The sequence below is a fragment of the Alosa alosa genome, chromosome 11 (assembly GCF_017589495.1).
Source record: "Alosa alosa isolate M-15738 ecotype Scorff River chromosome 11, AALO_Geno_1.1, whole genome shotgun sequence".
In the NCBI taxonomy this organism is placed as follows: Eukaryota; Metazoa; Chordata; class Actinopteri; order Clupeiformes; family Clupeidae; genus Alosa; species Alosa alosa.
In genome coordinates, this window is record NC_063199.1 from 9308371 (window position 1) to 9329267 (window position 20897).

The 20897-nt window shown below is 42.1% G+C and overlaps 1 protein-coding gene across 3 annotated transcripts; it reads right to left on the reverse strand.

Moving 5' to 3' along the window:
* Positions 1–907: 907 nt before the first annotated feature.
* LOC125303396 (metallophosphoesterase MPPED2-like) lies at positions 908–14468 on the reverse strand. Of its 3 annotated transcripts, none has more exons than XM_048257152.1 (7): positions 14217–14468; positions 13401–13602; positions 11387–11568; positions 3462–3678; positions 2762–2877; positions 1967–2080; positions 908–1638 (listed from the first exon to the last, which is right to left on the reverse strand). In XM_048257152.1, exons 2-7 carry the CDS (start codon positions 13517–13519, stop codon positions 1520–1522), a joined length of 867 nt encoding a protein of 288 aa, XP_048113109.1. In that variant the 5' UTR covers positions 13520–13602; positions 14217–14468; the 3' UTR covers positions 908–1519. The 3 variants fall into 3 exon arrangements, with proteins under 3 accessions (XP_048113109.1, XP_048113112.1, XP_048113111.1); XM_048257155.1 differs by having other exon boundaries at positions 14198–14468; XM_048257154.1 differs by having other exon boundaries at positions 14194–14468.
* Positions 14469–20897: the final 6429 nt, after the last annotated feature.

A 20897-nucleotide genomic window follows, 5' to 3' on the forward strand; every position in this document is an offset into this window, starting at 1 on the left:
ACACACACACACACAGACTCAAACACACAGGGACACACATACAGTACACACACACACACACACAGACTCAAACACACAGGGACACACATACAGTACACACACACACACAGACTCAAACACACAGGGACACACATACAGTACACACACACACACAGACTCAAACACACAGGGACACACATACAGTACACACACACACACACACACACACACACACAGACTCAAACACACAGGGACACACATACAGTACACACACACACACAGACTCAAACACACAGGGACACACATACAGTACACACACACACACACAGACTCAAACACACAGGGACACACATACAGTACACACACACACACAGACTCAAACACACAGGGACACACATACAGTACACACACACACACAGACTCAAACACACAGGGACACACATACAGTACACACACACACACAGACTCAAACACACAGGGACAGACAGACACACACACACACACACAGACTCAAACACACAGGGACACACATACATTACACACACACACACAGACTCAAACACACAGGGACACACATACAGTACACACACACACACAGACTCAAACACACAGGGACACACATACAGTACACACACACACACAGACTCAAACACACAGGGACACACATACAAACACTCACACACACAAGCATGCACGGGGCACGCACAGACAGACAGACACACACACACACACAGACTCATACACACACACACACAACACACAAACACTCACACACACAAGCATGCACGGGGCACGCACAGACAGACAGACACACACACACACACACAGACTCAAACACACAGGGACACACATACAGTACACACACACACACACACACACACAGTATTTTTTTTGCTGTATTTTATTTACATCTATTCGAATGAAGGAGTATACACAACAAAAGGTTAAGATTGAAACGAATAAAAAAGCGTATTCAGGTTGTGTATAGCTAGTGTGTTTTTGTAAAGTAACTAGTAAAGTAACTAATTACTTTTGAAAATAAGTAATCAGTAAAGTAACTAGATTACTTTCTTGGATAAGTAATCAGTAATCAGTAACTAATTACTTTTTCCAAGTAACTTGACCAACACTGATAGTGGCACAACGCGGCGCTTTTATCTCCAGAAAACAGATTCTTGATGGTGATCTGCAAAGTAGTAGCTACTCATTGACATTTCAACAGTTCTTGTGAAAAATGTTACTTCATGGTGACTAAGAAACAAACTGCTGTTGTTGCCTCATTCTGTGGTCCACAATTAGCTCTTTGGTTTTGTTGACATTCAGCTGGAGACAGTTTGCCTGACACCAGGCAGTCAGCTTCTTCACCTCCTCCAAAAAGGCAGTCTCATTGTTGTTAGAGATGAGGCCCAGGCCAGGACTACTGTATCATCAGCAAACTTAACGATGGTTTCCATTTTGAGTTTTACTGGTCAACTGCCAGAACAAGGTTCTGTGTGAATTATTTTCGGATGAGTTTGGGCAAAGACCGGGCGGTGGCGTCTCAGGTGTTTTGTGGGCTGGGAAGGTCAAACACAACAGGGGGGTTGGTGGGCTTATACATGAGTGTGCAGATAGAGGAGTTGATAAACGTTGTGTAGCCATCCGTCATGATACCATATGCTGGGGTGAAGAGTAAAAGAGAAGGAGATAAAGACAGATACAACAATTGAGTCACTGTACAATGTCATTTTTTGGTACAGAGATAAGTTAAATACCCTTATTCGGTGGGTGCTTGCATTTCTTTAGGAGTCCGCGGTCTTGGTTTGTATAGAAATTAATATCAAGTGACACGTGTAAAAGGGCGAAAATAGGGTAACTTTCCAATATCTGTACTTGTACTCTGCACAATGACAATAAAGTTTAATCTAATCTAATTTAATCTAATCTAATCTAATCTAATCAGTGCTATCTTCAGGCTGAGGGGCACCAGCACTCTATTGCTGCTCACCCTCATGGATGTGGCCGAAAGCATGCAGCTTGGGACGAACTCTCTTCTGGACTGTGTTGAGAAGGTCCACGCAGCCTACCCTCTCCTTAGCTATGTGGATAGAGTCCCCAAAGCCTAAGGACATAATCAGGTCATAGAAATTAGCACTGTATTCAACATATAATTTTGGTTTAAAATTGACATAACATAAAAAGCATGGAAAATCCTTTAAGACAGTCGGACAAAAAAAAGAAGGATGGCAATTTTTATACAAATGTGTCTTAAGGCTTGATTTAGAAATCTAGCCTTAAATCTAGCCACTGATGGAGCCAAGCTTTGGAAGGGAGGCTGTTCCAGAGCTTGGGTGCTCTGACTGCAACAGATCAGTCACTACTAGTTGATAGTCTCCATTCTGGGACAGCTAAAAGGCCCAGGTTGGAGGATCTGAGTGGTCTAGACTGGCTGTCAATCATAGAGTGCCCGCGTTATGTATAGCTCCGGGCACGCTGATGGTTGGCAGCCTGGCGAGAGGGGGGCGGAACACCAGACACGGGTCACTGTGTGTTAATGCCTGTTCATTGTGTTTTGCTAATAAACAAGTTAACTGAACTCTGGCATGTGGTGAGACGTTACAATATAATCAGGTGCCAGTCCATCTAAAGCCTTGTAGGTATTTAGGCGTGCATCAAGACCACCTTTTCCAGAATTTTGGAGATAAAAAGGCAATTTAGACATAAGATGAAAGTTTTTTAGAATGGAAGGATCAAGGTCAGGTTTCTTTAGGAGGGTAGTATTAAGCAATATTGAGAAAATTACCCAGGGGTGGGCCATGTGTCATGAGGATGTCGATGTCTTTGGGGATCTGGTTCCACTTGTCCAGCAGAGCCTGACCACGAGGTAAGTTAAAGCCCCAGTTGCAAAACCAGGGGGTCCTACGAGAAAAACAATGGAGGAGAGGTATAGCTATATAGTGTAATTACTACAGCTACTCCGCAGACTGTTGTATAAGTAAGTATACTCTTTTGATCCCCTGAGGGAAATCTGGTCTCTGCATTTATTCCAATCCGTGAATTAGTGAAACACACACAGCATACAGTGAGGTGAAGCACACACTAACCCGGAGCAGTGAGCTGCCTGCTACAGCGATACTCGGGGAGCAGTGAGGGGTTAGGTGCCTTGCTCAAGGGCACTTCAGCCGTGGATGTGGGCATGGGAAAGCGGTGCTCAACCACTTCCCCTGCCCACAATTTTCCTACTGGTCAGGGATCGAACCGGCAGCCCTTCTGTTACAAGCCCGAGGCCCTAACCAGTAGGTCACGGCTGCCTCAACAACTTTTGAACAAGCCTACAGATGGGCATGTACATGTATGAGAACCAGTTGCACAACTGCAGGACGGTCCTGTTTAAAAAGCATTGCACATGTGTTGCTATACGTTAACTGGTTCAGCTAAAGTTGAAATATGATTACTTGTGTGCTTTTACCTTCTGGCAAAGCCCATGGCTTTGAGCTACTCACCAAGGTGTACCATATATCCTGAATCCCTTGACAGTGATTTCTGAGTCTTGGAGGTAAATACAGTTTGTGAGCAGGGACTCAACATTTTCACAGTCCTCAAGCTTCAACTTTGTTAAGCGTACATCATTCTGCATGGTCATCTTCATCATAAAGTCCTTATCAAAGGTCAGCTCATGGTTCCCAGCGATGACGACCTTGGTCTCATAAGGTAAACTACCTGCAGGCCATTTGGAATAAAAATGGAAGAGTCTTTCAAATTGATTTTAAATGTGTCGTGAATTGCTCCTAAACAGTATGGGGTGTTCATAAACGAAAGCAATGATGATTGACATGATTGCACACACACACTCATGCACCCACACACAAACACTCATAAACACACACACTTACACACGCACGCACACACACACATAAACGCACGCACACACTAACACACACAAACACACGCACACACATAAAGACACATGCACACATATGCAGGCATGCACACACTCAGACACAAGCACATACATACATAAAGACACACATGCAAGCACGCACACGCACATAAACGCATGCACTAGATTCAACTTTATTGTCATTGTGCAGAGTACAAGTACAGAGACAACGAAATGCAGTTTGTGTCTAACCAGAAGTGCAAAAAGCAGCAAAGTGCAATGTGATATACAAAGTATAGACAGGTGGTGCATAGACAGAATAAGAAATATAGTTTGATGGGGGCTAGTTCGTTGGATGTCACCGGGATGCAGAGCTAGAGTTCAGTAGGTAGACAGCCACAGGAAAGAAGCTTCCTCTGAACCTGCTAGTTCGGGTGAGGAGAGACCTGTAACGCCTCCCAAAGGGGAGTGGGGTGAACAGTCTGTGGTTGGGGTGAGAACAGTCTTTGATGATGCTGCGTGCCTTATGCAAGCAATGCTTGCCCTGGGTGGCCTCGATGGAGGGTTTACTCCACCCTCTGCAGTGCTTTCCGGTCATGGGCAGAGCAGTTGCCATACCAGACTGTGACACAGTTGGTGAGGATGCTCTTGATGGTGCAGCGGTAGAAGTTCACCAGGATCTGAGGATGGACCTTCTTTAGTCTCCTCAGAAAGAAGAGACGCTGGTGAGCCTTTTTGGTCAGGGTAGAGGTGTTGAGGGTCCAAGAGAAGTCCTCAGAGATGTGGACACCCAGAAACTTGAAGCTGGTGACACGCTCCACCTCAGTCCCGTTGATAAGAATGGGTGTGTGTGTGCTAGCTTTAGACTTCCTGAAGTCCACAATAAGCTCTTTGGTCTTCTTGGTGTTGAGAGCCAGGTTGTTATCAGTGCACCGCGATGTTAGGTGCTGGACCTCCTCCCTGTAGGCCGTCTCATCGTTGTTGCTGATGAGACCAATCACCGTAGTGTCGTCTGCAAACTTGACAATGGTGTTAGAGCCATGTACAGGTGTGCAGTCGTGGGTGAAGAGGGAGTAAAGGAGAGGGCTCAGCACACATCCCTTTGGTACGCCAGTGTTCAGGGTGATGGTTGAGGATGTGCGATTATCTAACCTAACAGACTGAGGTCTGTTGGGTATAAAGTCCAGAATCCAGTTACAGAGAGAGGTATTGATGCCCAGTTCACTGAGTTTGGTGACCAGTTTGGAGGGGATGATGGTGTTGAATGCTGAACTAAAGTCAATGAACAACATTCTCACGTAGGTCAAGGTGGGACAGGACAGAGTGAAGTGCCGTAGAGATGGCATCCTCTGTGCTCCTGTTCTGATGGTAGGCGGATTGGAAGGGGTCCAGTGAGGGTGGTAAGCAGATCTTGAGGTGGGCCAGGACCAGCCTCTCAAAGCACTTCATGATGATGAGGGTGAGTGCAACTAGACGGAAGTAATTAAGGCTTGTTGCAGTGGAGTGTTTTGGCACCGGCACGATGGAGGTGGTTTTAAAGCACGCGGGAACAGCTGCCTGGACTAGTGACAGATTAAAACCTCAGTCAGCTGCACTGCACAGGCCCGGAGTTCGCGTCCGGGGATACCATCAGGACCAGCATGCATGCACACACACACAGGCACGCAAGCATGCACAATCACACACATAAACGCACTCACACGCACACACATCAGACACAAACAAATGCACAGGCACATGCACACACACACACACACACATACACGCACGCACACACTCACACGCACTCACAGGCATGCACACACTCAATTACATTCACAAAAGTTGCAAGATTAGGGCATGGAGTAGAAGATTGAGACAAATTGACAAGCGTGATTAATTTTTTCAGTGAGAATGTGCAGGATTGAGCGGCTTTCATATTTTGTACCGCTATGCTGTACATCTTGTTTTGATATACAGTTTGTCATGTGATGAATGAAAAGTCTGCAGCCATGTCAACAGGAAACTGGTTTGCCACTATGTTAGTGTACAGAGCCCTTCCCACTGGCAAAGATACAGTAGGTGTGGAGAAGGACGCAGAGCTGTGGGCAGACTGTAAATTTGATTAAATTTGATGTAAGCCATTTATTGTGACGCGAGCCATTTATCACAGCAACAAGTTCTAGTCATGTGTGATGTGAACTACATGAACAATTCAACAGAGAAAAATGGGTTTGATTTTGGACACATTTTGCATCCATGGGTCCATAACCTTCTTATTATTGTACACCACTTTGGACAAAAGTGTCTGTCAAGAATCAACCATATAACCATACTGGACAACTTGGCAGCTTTGTAAATTAGTTGGACATTATACTGTCTGCTGTTCCAATGGATACATGTTCATTATTAATCCTTGGCGATTTTAATATTCATTTGGATAACTTATCTTCAGTTGACACTGTGTCCCTACTTGCCTCATTTAATATCACACACGTCCACAGTCCTCCTACTCACAAGGCTGGTAAGGATCTTGATATAATTCTGCTATGTAACTGTACTACAGACAATGTTATGGTTAATCCATTACATGTATTGGATCATTACTTTATTAGATTTTCTGTGCATCTCCTGGATAACCAAGCAGCTCTTCCTCTTACAGTTTTGTTCCGGCGTAACCTCAGAAGCCTCTCAAGCGACCATTTTACAACATTAATGACAGCTTTACCTTCTCCGAGCTCATTCTTGTCACTTGAGGCTACAGAGACTCTTTACAATACACGATCATCCTGTCTGAATGCATGGAATGCATCCATGTCCTCTTTCCACAAGACCTACTCGTTCTAATCCCCATCACCCATGGCTGACAAACAATACACGCTCAGTATGAAAGGAACTTAGAGCTGCTGAGAAGAAATGGCGCAAATCCGTAGATGCAAATGATCTTAGTAACTACCAGTCTTTGCTATCATCTTTTTCATCCACTGTTACACTTGCAAAAAATGCATACCATCAGAGCAAGATTAAGAGTGCCACTCTATGCAGTCTGGTTTCAAGAGTGGTCATTCTACTGAAACTGCTCTTCTGTCTGTGACTGAAGCATTGAGAGTAGCTAAGTCCTCTGCTCAGTCATTATGCCTTAAGGATATTTCAGTCTGGATGAAAGATCGGCACCTTCACCTTAATCTTTCAAAAACAGAGCTTTTGGTGTTTCAGCTAAAACAGCTATACCGCAACAGATTAACATCCAGCTTGACTCATCTTCACTGACCCCAACTAGATCAGCACGTAACTTGGGCGTCATAATTGATGACAGACTTAACTTTTCTGAGTATGTAGCCTCAATTGCAAAATCATGTCGGTTTGTCCTTTACAACATTAGGAAGATCAGACCTTATTTCCAACAAGAGTCCACACAGGATCTGCTCTCTGCTATTTTAATTCTAACACGTTGGTAATGTTAATGTCATACAGTCTGTCAAAGGAAACCAGTGCAAATCGGGTAACAGCACGGGCCCCACTTTAACCCCTGAATAAAACAATAGTTAAATTAACAGTCAACAGCTTTAAAAAAGTTGGTAAAACTACATTAAGGAGAATAGCAATAATAAACAATAATGTCAATGCAATCAATAGCCTAATGAAAATAAATGATGGAAATAAAGAAATACTATAATATACTACAATATAATATACAAACCATAACTCATAAGAGGACATGTGTTCTCTTTGGCTGATTGAACATCAGGCGTGCTGCAGAATTCTGAATCAGTTGTAATGATCAAGCAGGCAGGCCAGCTAACAGTGAATTACAATAGTCTAGTTTAGAGATAACCATGGCCTGTACAAGAAGTTGTGTGGATCTTGTGTCAGATAAGGTCTGATCTTCCTAATGTTGTAAAGGACAAACTGACATGTAATATCAATAACAAACAATAAATAATTAAATGGATAGATAGCCTACATAACATTTGTATTAACTAAGAATAAATTACTTTCATTTAAGGCATCCTGTTGTTCTTGTCTTATCTGATATTACATTTGAGTTAAGAGACTGTACCAAGCTATCATATACAGTGCTCTCCACCACAATTATTTTCACTAAAAAAAAAAAAACAATCTTCTAGTAGTTTATCTTAGGCTCACAATGGAAACAATGAGAAAAAGCCCAAATCTACATGGAAACTACCTCATCTACCTCACCATAAATATTTTCCACAATTATTGGCATCCTGAAAGAAGAAGCACAAGAATGAGAGGGTTGACACCAGCAAGACGAAGCAAAGGAAGGAGGCTAAGCGCCTCAAGAAGGAGATGGCAGACAGGAGGAGAAAGGAGGACCTTGAGATGGACATCTCCAAGCTGTAGAGTGTGGAGACTGTGGTAATGTCTCTAAATGAGGTGAAGGATGGACCTGCAGACAGACTTAAATTTGAAAATGCAGTGATCGACCACCATGCTGAGACTGTTCAGCAACCTGTCACAAGTGTGATCAATTTTGAGTCATGTTTAATGTATGGCATTTGTGCTTTCTTTGTGTTTACCTTTTGTCACTTGTGGTTACCATTATGCATCACAATGCAAAATGTGTTTTACTGCATGAGAATGTGTTTAGAGTTGTGCAAAAAGAGTCTATGAGATTGGCAAATTGTGTTTTTAAACATGTGTTTTATAATTATATGAAAACTGTTTAAGGTTTTGCCAAAAGGGTGATCGATTCAAGAAATGTGTTCAGGCAACTGAGAATTTGGTTCAGAGAGAATGTGTTCTAGCAATTGCTAAAAACTGTATTATTACTGCTTCACATTACACATTTGAGGTCTGAGTATTTATTACATGAAGAGATCTTTATGATCTTATGGGCTTATAAATGGCACATCCAAACGGAGGCTATCAGATAGGCTACAAGTGGCATAGTATAATATTATTGACCAATGCAAATGAATGACACAGCACAACTCTTATCTCCAGAAAACAGATTCTTGATGGTGATCTGCAGTATCACCATCAACAGTTCAACATTTCAACAGTTCTTGTGAGAAATGTTGCTTCATGGTGACTAAGAAACTAATGAGTAATGCTGTTGTCTAACTGCTCTTTGCTGGTCATGACAAGCAACATTCTTTCAAAAACACTGCAATGACCAGAGCAATCCACCCTAAAGTAGCAGGATCACCAACCATCTTGCTGAAACCTGCAATGGGCCAAGTAGCCAAGATAATAACCCAGTGTTAAAAAAAAAAAAAACTCAAGCAGACTACAGTTGGCTGATGAAAAAACATAATTATCATCACGTCTGTCAGTGGTGCGTGGGTCTGTTCACAAGCGACCCCATGCCTAGGGTTGCCAACTTCCTCAACCCCAAATGAGGGACACTTCACTTCCAATGCGGGGACCCCCCCCCCAAAAAAAAAATAAAAATAAAGTAATTTTGCTATTTGATGCTGATGGTGCACTGTCACTTTAAGAGCATTGTCTACACGGTATTTATATTTTGCCAGCTCCATTCAAATATAGTCTATATCCACACTCTAACATTGTTTGTGCCATATTTAGGCCTATAGCACAATATTAACAATGATAAGTATATTAAGTTGGTATAAACAATCTTCATTCCTATGGAAATAGAAGCATGTAATGATGCTAGCTTGATATTTTCTGTTTGCAATTAAAAGTGAATTATGAACCGATAGCCACCTAGCTATCTGAGTGGAAAGTTCTTCAATTGGCATAGCCTATTCATGTAAATGCTTAGTTTAAAGGAAACGGATTATTGAAGACTGCAAGACTCACCAATTCAATTCTATTACACAAAGGCAAAGACCGCTCTTCATATTCGATCACAGTCCAAATCACAGTGCCTGCAGCCTATGTCAAAGTGCCCTCACATTTTATAAATGGTCAGTATAGCCTAGTGTGAAGCAGATAACTCTGCAATCTCCTCGCATTGTTTTTGTTGTTCTCATGATTTCTTTTTAAAAGTGTCTTGTATTAAAAAGGTGAAGTCAATTACCAACAATGACAAGCCAGCTGGAAACTTCCAGCCTCTCTCCCTCTCGTTCCCAATTAAAACGACTATATACTTGCTATCTACTGTAGAAGTTTCGTACCATTCTGGGAATTATTAGTGGGGTAATTTACGAGATACTAAGTTGGTTCCATTAGCACCTGCAGAAAGTCATTCGTTTCTGACAGCGCTACTCGACCAAGGGAAAACAGGTTCTGGGAGGGTGTTTGGCTCTGGGTCATGGTGCAAAGGACCCTAGAGTGAAATTACTCCGAACCATCGCTTTAAGTTTCAATGAATACCTTTTCTCCTTGGGACAGGCCCGTTTGAGTCTTGGAAAATACTTTTCCATTTGCATCGGGATTGAGATGATTAGAACTTAGCAGTCAATTTGAATGCAACAGTTTTGAACAAATTCGTGCAGGGTGCTAATGATGCTAACCGGATTTAATAGCAATTTAGCCAGTTGTCTTGCACGATTGTGAATGTTTGGATTACATGCACTCTGAGGAGGGATGCGCCTGTTGAGAGGGAGAGAGACAGAGTGCACAGGGCAAGGACTTATTGAGTCTGTGTTGAGGTAGGCCTACTTCTATCGCCTACTCTGGTAGAGTTGCACATACTAGCTACAATGCAAGATATATTTAGCCTATTTATTTATGGACAAAGTAAGGTGGGAGGTCTGTGTTGCTTTTAATTATCGAATGTTCTATCGAATGTATTTTTTATTGATATCGATTACATATCTATTGCGATACATATCGCTACTGTTTTATCGCCCAGCCCTAGTACAAATACTTACAAAACTGGTGCTCTAAATAGCGATTCTGTTGTCTTTGAAAGGTTCTCTTATTGACGCATTGAACTGCAATTTGGATTAACACCTGCTTTTATAAGGCGGAAGTAGGCTATTTAAGCATCTATGCGCTTTCAGGAGCAGTCTTTTATACAGCGGAATACATAATTTGGTGCTCTTTACGCTTCCCCTCCCATCTCTTTACGCCGAACTCCCACTTTCCCCTGGATCCTCCCATGAATATGCATGACACGAAAAACACAATGTGCCATTTTCAGCTCCTGCGACAGGCAGTTTGCGCTTTATCATCATTGTGGCCTGTTTGTACATACCTCGCAATGATTTTACATGTACGTTGCGAAACAAATACGCCTGAAGTGGGCGCAAAAACGTTAGTACATCTAGCGCTGAGTTGTATAACCTGACTATATTATATACTGTAACTAAAACCCTGTTTTTTTGCAGGTATTTACAAAGTCTGGACACCCTTTCCCTTACAGCAAAATATGCAATGATTATATATTAAAGAAGTAGAGAATTACAGTAGAGCTGGGAATGGAAAAGTACAGGTATGACATGTCTGTTGAGTCGTTTATAGAAGAAATAGGTCTACTTGACCTACTTGATTCCACACATTCCAGTGGCAGAACACCAGACTAGCCATATTAGGCCTACTTCATAACAGTAAAGATGACATTATCATGCAAAACCTTTTAGTTGTCTGTGAAATGATGGCTCAGGAAGCAGAGAAGATGTAAGTCCTTACCTAGCCAGTCATTAAACTTCTTCACCTCGGATGGCAGGCCCAGCTCTGTGAAGTCACCCGTGTGGAGCAGGACGTCACCGTACGGCATCTGGATGCCATCTGTCCTTGAGTGTGTGTCCGAGATGCAAACGAAACGAGTGTGACCTGCAGGCTTGGGGGCATCGTAAGGGGTGGGCTCCACCCTAGTTTTAATCAAATAAAAAAGACCAACAACTTAACGTCCTGACCTACTTCTACATGGCTTTCATCTTCGTCAGCATTAGACCCATGTGGTAGCCTACAGGTCACTTTTGGCTAGTTCAGGTCGGGAGGATTTTTCACCCTCTCAAGCTAATAGTTGTCTAGCCTTGTAATGTTTTCTAACAATTAGATGTTTACACCTGCTGGCCAACTGTGAATACATTTCGTTTCATTTCTAGGTAAGAGCAGCAGAGTGTATTTGAAACCTATGATTAGTGTGACCAACCCCACAGGTGAAAGAGACACTGTTAACAGAATAATCAACAGCAGTCATAACTGACCTCAATTAGTACACCAATAAGGAGAGTTGTCAGCTCTGGTACAGTTTTCAGTTTTGAGGTCCACATACTAAAGAGTCATCTGATGTCAGACAAAGACTACAGATACTGTACACACACACACACACACACACATGCAGTATGTACAATACCCTCCAGAATTATTGGCAGCTTTGATAAAGTTGACTGAAAACAGATATATAAAAAAAACAAAAAAACAATAGCCTTGAAGGGAAGCAAATGTATTCAGAGAAAAAGGAAAATCTCATAAAGAAATAAATATGTTTAACAAAAACAAGTTGCCCACAATTATTGGAAAATCTTTTCTTTAAGTTAATTAGAATGTCTGTGAACTTTCAGAAGTAGTTCATGACTTTCTATTTCACTAAGGCATGACAATAAAGTGACCAAATCATTTTAATTAAATCCCCAAGTCATTTTTCAACATCGGAAAGACAAGAGGATACACTAAATTTAATTAAAAATGAAGTGTGTTGACATTTGAAAGGTTCTAATCTACTGGAAATGTGACAAACATGCTTGGACAAAGACCCATGGTTATCTTGCCTCCACGCACAGTATGGAGGATGATAAGATAGGCAAAAAAATCTTTAAGAACCACTGTTGAGGAGTTATAGGAAAAGGATCATCTTGGTGTCACTATGTCCCCCAAAACATCTTCAAAAGAGACCTCACTGCTATAGATTATTTAGAGGGCATGTCAGGTAAAAGCCTTTCCAGTCATTTAATTACAAAAGTAAATGGCAGGAGTTACTGAATGGAACAGTGGCTTTGTCTGGAAGTGTGGTCTATTGGTAGATTAAATGAAAATTGCGCTTTTTGGCAAGAAACACTTTAGGTGGGTTTGGCCTACATAGAAGAATGACCATATTGAAAAGAATGCCATGCCTAATTAGAATTATGGTGGAGGGGCTGTTTTTATTCCTAAAGGCCTTGGGAAACGTATTAAGGTGCATGCTATCATGAACCCCAAGACCTGAACAATTTCAAAGGATCTCTGTCAATCTCTGCCAAGACTCTAAAAGTGGGTCGTGATTGGATCATTCATCAGCTCAATGAACCAAAACAAACATCTAGACCAAAACAAAAATGGTTTACTGAACACAATATCAGGCTTTGGCCATTGCCATCTCAAAAACTGTGGGGTGAGTCAAAGAGGAGAATACACAAGTGTGGACCTAGAAATCTGGACGATCTAGGGAGGTTGTGTAAAGATAAATGGTCTTAAATCCTTTGCTTTGTATTCTCCAACTTTATGGGCTGTCATAGGAGAATATTACAATTTGTTTTATTAAGCAAAGGAGACTTAAGAAGGTATTACAAGCAGGGGTGCCAATAATTGTGAGTGTGTTTTTGTTAAATATATATACTTTTTTTTTCATTTTGAGCAGATCTTCAATGAAACCATGCCTTGTTTGACTTGTAAATGTGTTCAGGGTAGAAAGTGTGCTGACACTGTGTGTGAAAGAACTTACAACTTGAGATGTGGCAGCTGGAAGCGGCTCTTGTTGTAGTGGGTGAAAGCTTGCATGGGGTTGGTGCTGTACTTATCCACCAAGACTGCACTGCCCGGGGAGGAGGCCCTCTGACCCATAGCTTGGTTGAATGGGGCATGAGCTGATCAGAGAGGCCAAGCTTCCAGCTCATGCCAGAATACCATCCAGTTTGGCTATCACTCTGCAAAACCACATGTGTCATAACACTTTACTCAAATGAGTTTGAATGGAGAAGTCTTTATCTTCAAGCAAGACAAATACAAAGAGGTTTAGTCTCAACCTTAACATTCATAAATGTATCTATCATTAGACTTATCATTTTGTGTTTTGTTATTATTATTTGCGTGATCACATGCTCAATTTTACTAGACCCAAATGATGATGGTCCTACGTGCAGTTTTCGAGATAAGCTCAAATGGTCACTCATTTCAACCAAGTAATGGCCACAACAGGATTTCACAATTTAGACTTAACTTCACCGACGACATCTTTTCTTTTTACTACACTACTCAAACGGATTTTGCTCAGACCTCCTTGCAAGTGAGAAAGTCTGTATCCTAGACCCGCACATTTCATTCTACCTGTTTTCACTTTGTAAACACCAGAGTGACACCTCACACTGTAAAATGATTAGCCCTATAAAGTGATTAGGCTTAGCCTACGCTACGCAACTGTGGACATTAAACATGGCCTCTTGCCTGCCTGCTAGATTGGCATAGCTAGGCTACTTGACAAATTATTTCAAACTAATCGGGAGGACACGATAGCCTACCTACAATCCACTTTCTGTTATACCTTGCACGCGCGTTTTCCTCTGGATAGCTGGATACCCTTTTCTGCGATCCGGATATACTGTAGGTTACTGTAGGCTAGGCTATGACGTGAAACAAAGTCTCTGATGAAAGCGCTCTGCCCGCCCGATATATCGTGGGGAACAAGATAGTTAGATTGATTCGATTCGATACTTTAACAGGCACTTTCAGCAGAGAAAAAAATAATCAATCCCCTCCTTAAAATGTGTATGGTCTCTCCGCGACACAGAACATGGATTTACGGACATCAGGAAGTGGGAGGGAACCAGAGTGTTGGGTTTGGGGTGGAGCATCCCTGCGTATTCTGGATCATTGCATTAAATATGAATATGTATTTCTGAATTTACCACTTTTGAGATATCTTTAAACTACGTTTTGTCTGAAGGGTGCCCTTCAGATTTATTTTGGTGCCATAGGTCCCAAAGTTGCTTGATGTAGGCAGAGGTGGGCACAAATACATCAAAACATTTTGTTACAAATTACAAATACTGGCTCATGAAATGTAACAAAATAAAATACAAAATACTGATGTGAAAAATTTATTTAATAAAAAATACAAGTAATTAGTAATTTGGAAATACAAAAATACCCACACAATAATCATGGTATAGCCTACTAACAAGGCATATTATCGAAAATGTATCCCCAAGAAACAAGAAATACAATTTTTGATTGGCTGGCAGGGGGCTATTAATTCTGTACATTGGGGCACCTATGAAGTAGATCTGGTAACATTTTTTATCACCATCCCATATCAATGTAAACAATGATTGAACTGACAAGTAGGCTTCGCAACAGTGGAATCAACTGTAACAAAGCAAACTACCCACCATCATTTTCCGTAACCAATGAAAGTAGTACAACAAATTGAACAGGTCGGCTTCTTTTTAAACTGAACTACATTTTCCTTGTTGTGCTATAAATGCATGCCTACTGGCAACATGGGGGATAAACAGAATAACAACCTATAAGGTGTCCCAATATACGGAATGAATTTACTTGGAAGAGAATTCCACTCTGGGAGGTCTTGGAGGTCTCCTCCATTATTTCTGCATATCAGGACACCACAGCGTATGTTACTCCTTACATAAATCCTCATGTCATATCCAAGTTTTAATACTGTCCTGTAGTAAGAATGAACATCAGCTATTAGGTACTCAAGGTCATGGGGTCAAAGGCCGTGGTCCTAATATTCTCCCTCAGTATCTTATCTGTTTTTTTTTTTTATTTTAGTCTTGTAGCACTTAACACACCTGACAATTCAAGCTCTAGTTACTTCTTTCATTTCTTTCAACTTCCTGACATGTTCTAAGGGGTTCTAAAGGGCTTTACGTTGTCTACAGGGTGACAAAAATTGACATAAACAAACAAATTGGGTTTACACCCCATGTTATCCTTACAGAAGGGTTATAAAGTTGACCATTTTGGCTCCCACAATTTACTTTTCTTTTCATTTTTTACAGAAGGGTGATAAAGTTGACCATTTTGGCTCCCACAATTGACTTTTATTTTTTTAATTTTTTTCAACTTTACAAATGAGGGGGTCGTAATAGAGGAAAGCTGGATCTAACACTTTTAAGTTGGTCACAATGTGGCATACCACAGCAAGAAAAATTGAAAATGGGTAAACATTTCATGCTTTTCTTCCTAAAAGGTAATGAAATGTTTAGGTCAACTTTACAGTTGAATACAGGGAATTGCCCTAAGGATATCTCCAGGCACCCAGCCTATTCTTAAAACCAAATTCACCAAGATTCTGGCCTTTGGCTTTATGATAAGCATTGCCTATTGTCATGGTTATAGCGGGTAGTATATTTAATTAAGTGATGACATTTTGGCTTATTTGAGAAGTATTTCAATACAATCCCTCAAAGTATTTTGTTACAAACTACATTTGAGTTTTTCCAATCCTGCAAAATACAAATGACAAAATACGCTAAAGTAATTAAATACGTATTTTAAATGCAATTGAAATACTGCCCATGTCTGGATGTAGGCTACTAGGCTGAGATCTGCAGGTGTCTGGCATAAAAGTCGTTCACTCCCATTTCCAATGTTAGCCTAGAAATCTTGACGCACCCTAGCGGCAGCAAATGTAATTTGCAGCCAGGGTCGTCTAGCAACTTTCCGTTGGCTTGCAAGCTGGAAAAACCAAACTCTAGTCAGGCCAATCACATCGTGTATAGAGTCGGGGGTGGGCTTAACATAAATGACTACAGAATTGTGACGGTTTCGCGTGTATTCCCTGCTACTTGAAAACAAAGGAGGAGATGGCTGCCACTGCTGGCAAACAGCGGTCTTTCGAATCGGCTTTGGCTGCGACTCTTAGGCTAAAGACTTGGAGTTAAGCTAGAACAAAGAACGGCATTGAAGTCATAGCTATTGCTATTGTATTGCGTGCAGAGGGAATTTGAAAGACAACTGTTTATCCCGCCCCTCTTATACTATTGAGCCCTGCCAATGGTGAGTTCCCAGACCCATCATCTTGATGTGGGTCTGGTTTGTCAGGCTAGCCAAAGGTATCTTTTAAATGAAAAACACAGCATTCTGGGATTTCTACTGTTGCCTGCTCTTGAAATTCCAACATTTACATGGCATTGTTTGTAATGACCACACTAACTAATCCAGTGACAGATTGTGCTTTAAACTAGGTAATGACCTCAGATGACTAGTCGGATTGAGACCATACATTAGTCAGTGGCCTTTACATCTGGAGCTCTTTTCATAGAGTGGGAGCTGTGTGTCAGCTGATCCAGTCTTTCATTGACTGCTAGGGGGTATGAGAATACCCTTGATCAATGATAACTCAAATAACTTTATTGTGTTTCAAAGAATATTAACAATAAAAATATATTAATAATAATATTAACCAGCATGCAAATCACTGTGATATTATTTGAGGAAATAACTGAAGGATGTGGAACTCAGAACATAGATTACTGATCTCTGTCTGTGTTGAGATGGGGCCACAAGGGGGCACACAAGTCCCAGTTTTTCTGCTTTGGATTGTCCTGTATGAAATGTTTCGAAGTGAGGAGGTGTGTGTGGGGAACACGTGGGCTGCTCTGCCATGCCCTCTTGATAAGCCTGTGAAAGCATCCGCTGTTTCCCTCCACAAAGATTCCATTCATCCCAGTTAGAAAACACCAATGATAAATGATTCATATGGTTCCACTGGAGTTCTCCAGGAGGAGATGCAGTATAGTGACAGTGGCAGCCTACAGGGCAGGCTCTGCCCTGACCTTGTCCTTATGCTCACCTGGCAACCATAACCACAGGGAAAACGGTGACATGTCGCGCCCAAGGATCTCTTATTCGTGAATCACTTTCACATCAGATACATGAGTGGTCCCCAGGGGTGCCCTTGTTTGTCTCTTGCAAATCCCCTCATCGGGGAAGAGTTCACAGGCTGGTTTTAACAACATAAATGTAGCCTCTCGGGACATCTGGGATGGCTGGAGCCAGCATGACCATACTTGTTTCTTTTTTTTGCTGAAAACAGTCACAAAATGAGTTCACAGCCCAGCGCAAGGAGCATCTTCACTACAGTTTAATCTCAAGACCTTACTCAAATGAACAACTACATTGAAGAAAAAGCAATAAAATGCAACAACTTTGCTGTGGCAGGAGTGAAGATGAGCCACGGTCTCATTCCACATTATCATTTCTTTGTACCCTTGGCAGGCTTTGTCTACCTGTGAGACGTCTGCATGAGTGAGTGAGCCGAGGATTGGTGCAGTCAGGTTTATGGAAATACATAAAGCTGAGCTTTTATGGCCGCTTATCTCACATGCCCTTGCACCTGTGTTCAGGAAGTTGATAAACCACCGGCGCATCCATCCGAGACACTCTCACAGACTGTCTTTATGGTCCTGTCCATGCCATTGATCGGAAGGGTCAAACACCACATGTAAAGGGCATCACTCATGCATGCTCTCCCAAAACTTTCAGCAGAAGTCACCTCATGCTTGCTGCATAGTGTTTGTGTGTGTGTGTGTGTGGGGGCACAAAGAGACCTGCGCGCTGTAAGAGAAGAGCAGGTTGCGAGCAAGATGATGAGGGGGGACCGTGGTCTGCTCTTTGTCAGACTCAGTGCAGAAAACGTGTCGCCGGCGGCCAGGAGACCTTGATGCATGGTGGACTCCAGACGACCTCTCTTCTCTTCCCTTCTCTCTCTCTCTCTCTCTCTCTCTGTCTCAGACGTAAAATGATGATGAGTTCAGAGAGCTGCTGTTAAATGAGGCCTGCAGTCGGCCTGCATGTTTCACTGCTCAGCCCGGCAGCCGCTTGCTGACTCACTTCCTCTCAGTAAATAAACGATTGCCCATTATTCACCCAAGCAGGCCAAAAAAAAAAGTGTTTTGTGTCTGATTGCCGATGGTGGCTTAGCCAGTTTTTTGGTTCATTCTGAGGTTGAGGTGAAGATATGAGAGTGCATGCAGGAGATTCTCATTGATGATAGAAGCTTAAAAATATAAAACTTTGAGTTGTTTTATGGACTGTAACTCAGGGCTAAATGATGGGTCAAGGTGATGATGCTGATATCCAGTCTGCAGACACTGGTCAGTAATGTGACTGACATTTTTCATGATCATTGAACTACTTTGCTTGCTAACTAACATGAAGGAACAGCTGGAGTAGCAGAGCTGCTTATTTCAAGTAGATTTTTGCTCACTGCAGATTTATAATATTAAATATTAAAAATATTTTTGTTAGGTACATTTTCGTGATGTCATAATTTGCGTTACAGTAGAGCAAAACCCTCTAAGAATCGCCAAGGACACCAGTAAAGCATCCCTTGTGTTGCATACCACACAGCACACTAATATAGAAATTTCCCCTGTGTGTGTGTGTGTGTGTGTGTGTGTGTGTGTGTGTGTGTGTGTGTGTGTGGTACACTCAGTGATGACAGGCGTCAGCTTGGGGCCCTGAGAACAGAGTGTCAGGGACAAATGAGTAGGGCAGTCAAACAACATACATGGGGAATACAAAACAGACTGAGAGAGAGACAGACAGAGAGAGAGAGAAACATGCTCTCAGCTCCTAGTGAAAATAAGTAGCCTGGAGTCTTCTGTGGTGATTGTATTGTGGCATAAAGGCAGAGGACAAAAGGCTATAGTAGTTGTTCAGACAGGGATGTGGATACACAAATACAGTGTCTTGAAAACATTAAAAACTGTTTCACCATGAAAAACAATCTCATATGAACAGTGTCCATATTTACTGACATCCATTATTGTTTATCATTTTTGTCAAAGACAAAACATTACATTTGCGTTAAATGTGTTAGATACACGAGGCCTCATTCCATTACAGTCATGCTGAGGATTACATGATTCTATGAAGAGAACAGCAAGAGGAGTGTGTGGAAGCATGAGAGCGATGCTGCAATGCTGTGGAACTACATATTTGTAACCAGTTGTAACATGGGAAGTGCAGACTGCTTTTGTAATTTCAAATATACACAGGTGAGGTGTTAAATTCCCAGTGCTACAGGTAGTGTATTTCACACAGTGGCCAATCTACAACCAAGCCTATTTACCATCAAAGACAAAATCACCAACAAGTCATCATTTTTTGGCAAAAAACATCACCAACAGAACAGCCTTCAATAGCATTTCACTGGGGTTATCAAGCGAGTACCTTCCTTCATCTGTGTTTCACTGAATTAGGCCCAAGACACCTCCAGAAGGCTCAGCAGTGGTATCTGGTGTCCCAGACCCACCCCCCTCCACACTCAGGATGGGTTCTCTGCCAACAAATGCAGACAAATTCTCCGGTCATTCCTATTCATTGCTGTGGCCATTTATGATCCAGTCAGCAACATAACCAGTCACACTGCAAGCCCTTGATGCGGGCATCCACATGTACTGCCCATTTGCCACTTGAAGGAGTACAGGAATGGCTCAATGTGACATGGAATCAGATCTTTGAGTCACAGAGTCCAAAGTTTCAAGCGAGAGATGTGAGGGGACATCATAAAAAGATAACAAAGTTGCGGCAGAAACGGCTTTCAGTAATATTCCTGCTGCACAATTACCTAGAACCAACGAAAAAGAGGACAGGGATAAGGAGGGCAAATAAAATATGATGCTTTTCACATTGTCTGATAAGCTTCATACATTTGACTTCTGGGTCCTGCCTTTCTGATACACTGCCAGTTCTTGGCAGGGTTGAATGTAACATATTTGTGACACTATCACAGCCTTCATGTTTGGTCATTTGGTTGCGCTGCAGCCGAGAAGAAATGGTTCTGCTGACAGCGCTGCCCTGGCAGTGAGAAGCTCAGACAGAGGCCGTTGCCCTGGCAGTGATTGAGCCTCGGCAGCCACCGCTCTGCTGTCACCCCAGACAGAGGGGGTCAGGGATAGGGGGAGCCCTCCGCCAAGACGCCCCTGACATCCATCAGGGATCGGGCCAAGGCTGCCATGACAAATATCCACAATCAATAGCAGCTGTCAGGGGCAACGCAAGACCACAGTCATGCTTGTCAACAGAGTCTGCTTGCTCAGAGTGTTGACAGTAGCAGGATAATTAATAGACTTGATCAATCAGGTGTAGAGCACAGGGCAGTGCTAGTGCAATGTGAGTAAGGCCAACAATTACACTTGACACAGTTTGGTCACTAACTGCTTATATCTGTGTTCATGAGGGTAAAACTGGA

Bases quoted from the DNA above. Each gene is read 5' to 3' on its own strand.
- LOC125303396 (XM_048257152.1), bottom strand. From the start codon at position 13,519: ATGGGTCAGAGGGCCTCCTCCCCGGGCAGTGCAGTCTTGGTGGATAAG. The intron at 11,569-13,400 runs GTAAGTTCTTTC...GATTAAAACTAG, and splicing joins CAGCTGCCACATCTCAAGTT to GGTGGAGCCCACCCCTTACG. The intron at 1,639-1,966 runs GTGAGCAGCAAT...TCTTCACCCCAG, and splicing joins TTTCGGCCACATCCATGAGG to CATATGGTATCATGACGGAT.